The 2,066-nt window shown below is 56.1% G+C and overlaps 1 protein-coding gene across 1 annotated transcript in view; it reads right to left on the bottom strand.

Annotated features, from left to right (window-relative positions):
- Nucleotides 1–600, bottom strand: part of Vax1 (ventral anterior homeobox 1) — a 5,511-nt gene extending 4,911 nt beyond the window's left edge. The window contains exon 1 of the mRNA XM_010634661.2: nt 343–600. Coding sequence (XP_010632963.1) covers nt 343–583 — 241 coding nt within the window. The 5' untranslated portion in view covers nt 584–600. The remainder of the gene's footprint in view (nt 1–342) is intronic.
- Between the last annotated feature and the right edge of the window lie 1,466 nt (nt 601–2,066).

The raw sequence follows: 2,066 nt of genomic DNA, 5'->3' as shown, positions 1-2,066 counted from the left end.
CTCCAGACCGCAGGGCGCGCACACGTCCTCCGGAGTTCCCTGCTCCTTCTCCGGGTCGGAGGCCGCAGCCTGGTGGCCGGCCCAGTCCACGCAGCCCTTCGGCTCTCCCTGCAGCGGGGCCGGAGGGGCCCCTTGGGCTTGGAGGGTCAGGCCCCTGGAGAGTGCGCCCAGGTGAGCCCCAGGATTTTAAATCTCCGGAGGCCGGCCTGGGGAGGGGAAGACCATCAACTTTCTCCGAAGTCCTAGCCGGTACCCGCTCCCCGGTCGGCGGCGGAAAGCAGCTCCCGCCCGGGGGTCGACCCCAAAGAACGCGCTCCACAGCCCTGCCCTGCCCATCCCTACCTCGGACTAGGATCCGGCGGCAGTAATCCGGGTCGGCTGCCGAATTGGATTTACTTTTGTTACAATCTTCCGCAGCGCCGGACGCCGAAAAGGCGCCCTGCGGCTCCTTGAGGAAGGCGGCTGGGAGGTTCCCCTCGGCGCCCTTGATCTCTCGGCTCTCCTTGTGTGCGTTCTTCGAGACCCGGGCGGCCTCGGTGTCCGAGTGGCACCGGACGTCCATTTTGTCTGGTTTCCCGAACATAGGCAAAAACAACACAAAAAAAGAAGAAAAAAGGAGAAAGGAAAAAATAAAAAGGTAAAGGGAGACAAAACCCCTACAACGCAGCCCCTAAGCTCTGGCGGGCTTCGAGAATGAATGTCCCTGCGGGGCGGCTTCGGTGGCCGCGGGCGGGTCAGCGGCGACCGGAGAGTGGCGCGCTGGCGGAGAGACGGTCGGTCTAGTCCAGGATCCCGGTGGAGCAGCGGCGAGGCCGCCTCGTCAGAGCCCGCGTCCTCTGAGCACGTCCAATGTCCCCAGCCTGGCGATCAGGTAGCGAACAGCGCAACTCCGAAATGCTTCGGCTCCCGCCCGCTACTGAGCCGGCGAGTTGTAGTTGTCCGACACCCGGGGGGACGCACACTCGCTGTTGCAATTGATTACGGGTAATTTCGCAGCCCCCACGTTTCGGTTACCTCATGAATACACTAAATTGTTTGGATAATATATCAGATCGTAATGGATGGTTTCTGTCCTTGTCCCCAATCAAGTAGGGTTTTAGCCAGTGAATAAACGGAAATGATTGGTCTTGCTTTCAGGAAACACACAATCAAAGACCTACACTTCCAGAAAAACTTTTGACAAGATTCATCCTGAATTGTTAGTACCATTAGCAGGCATTATTAACTTTCCCTTTGCCTTTGACCCTCCCGCTCACATATTGGCTAGAGGGGTTTTCTCCACACTCGCCAGACAGAGCTGAAGGGAGGGGGTGGCCCCTCACACACTCTGCAGCAGAAGAAAGCAGTTGCCTCTGCGTGGGGAGGAGAAAAAGTTTTTCCCAAAAGTATCTCCCCCACACTCAAAAAAAGCCAACGTTTCTCTCCAAGAACTCCTTAGCACACCTCCACGCTGACAGCCATCTTAAACTGCCACCTCTCTTCGTTTAGTTCCAGTTGGATTTTTTCATGTCTGCACCTCCAGCCGCCCAGAGGCAGCCCATTCAAAGGGCAGCTTTGTACTCGGAGAGTCCAGCAGGAGAGAGGGAGAGAGAGAGAGAGAGGGAGAGAGAGGGAGGGAGAGAGAGAGAGAGAGAGAGAGAGAGAGAGAGAGAGGAAAATCTCAAATGTGAGATCTGCTGAAAAAAAAAGTTTTCCCCTAGCTATTTCATTGTCTCTGCTACAATATCTTTGAGAAAAGCAACAGCCAGTAATCCAATAAGAGCATTGATTAGGCTACAATGATTCAATTCAAGCGCATGGCCTTGTGCAAGGAGCATGCTCCAGCCCTTCTCGTCACCTTGCCGGGGCAGAAGCCCTCTCCACGCCGCTCTCCCCATTCATTCCTTTATGGGAAATGCGGAGCAAAAGGAGTGAAAGATGGCAATTATCTAATTGGACTATTAACAAACAGTCCTCTGAGTGCGGCGGTCTGGCGTGGCTCCTGGGCGGGGGAAGGGCCGCGTTCCCTGCCCTCATTCACAAAGAGTGCAGGGGCCGCGGAGGAAAGGGGGTTTTAAAAGGGGGTG

Source organism: Fukomys damarensis, unplaced genomic scaffold (assembly GCF_012274545.1).
Source record: "Fukomys damarensis isolate Sample0158 unplaced genomic scaffold, DMR_v1.0_HiC HiC_scaffold_8, whole genome shotgun sequence".
Lineage (NCBI taxonomy): Eukaryota > Metazoa > Chordata > Mammalia > Rodentia > Bathyergidae > Fukomys > Fukomys damarensis.
The sequence above is the reverse complement of the archived record's forward strand: the minus strand, read 5'-3'. Positions and strand labels throughout refer to the sequence as shown.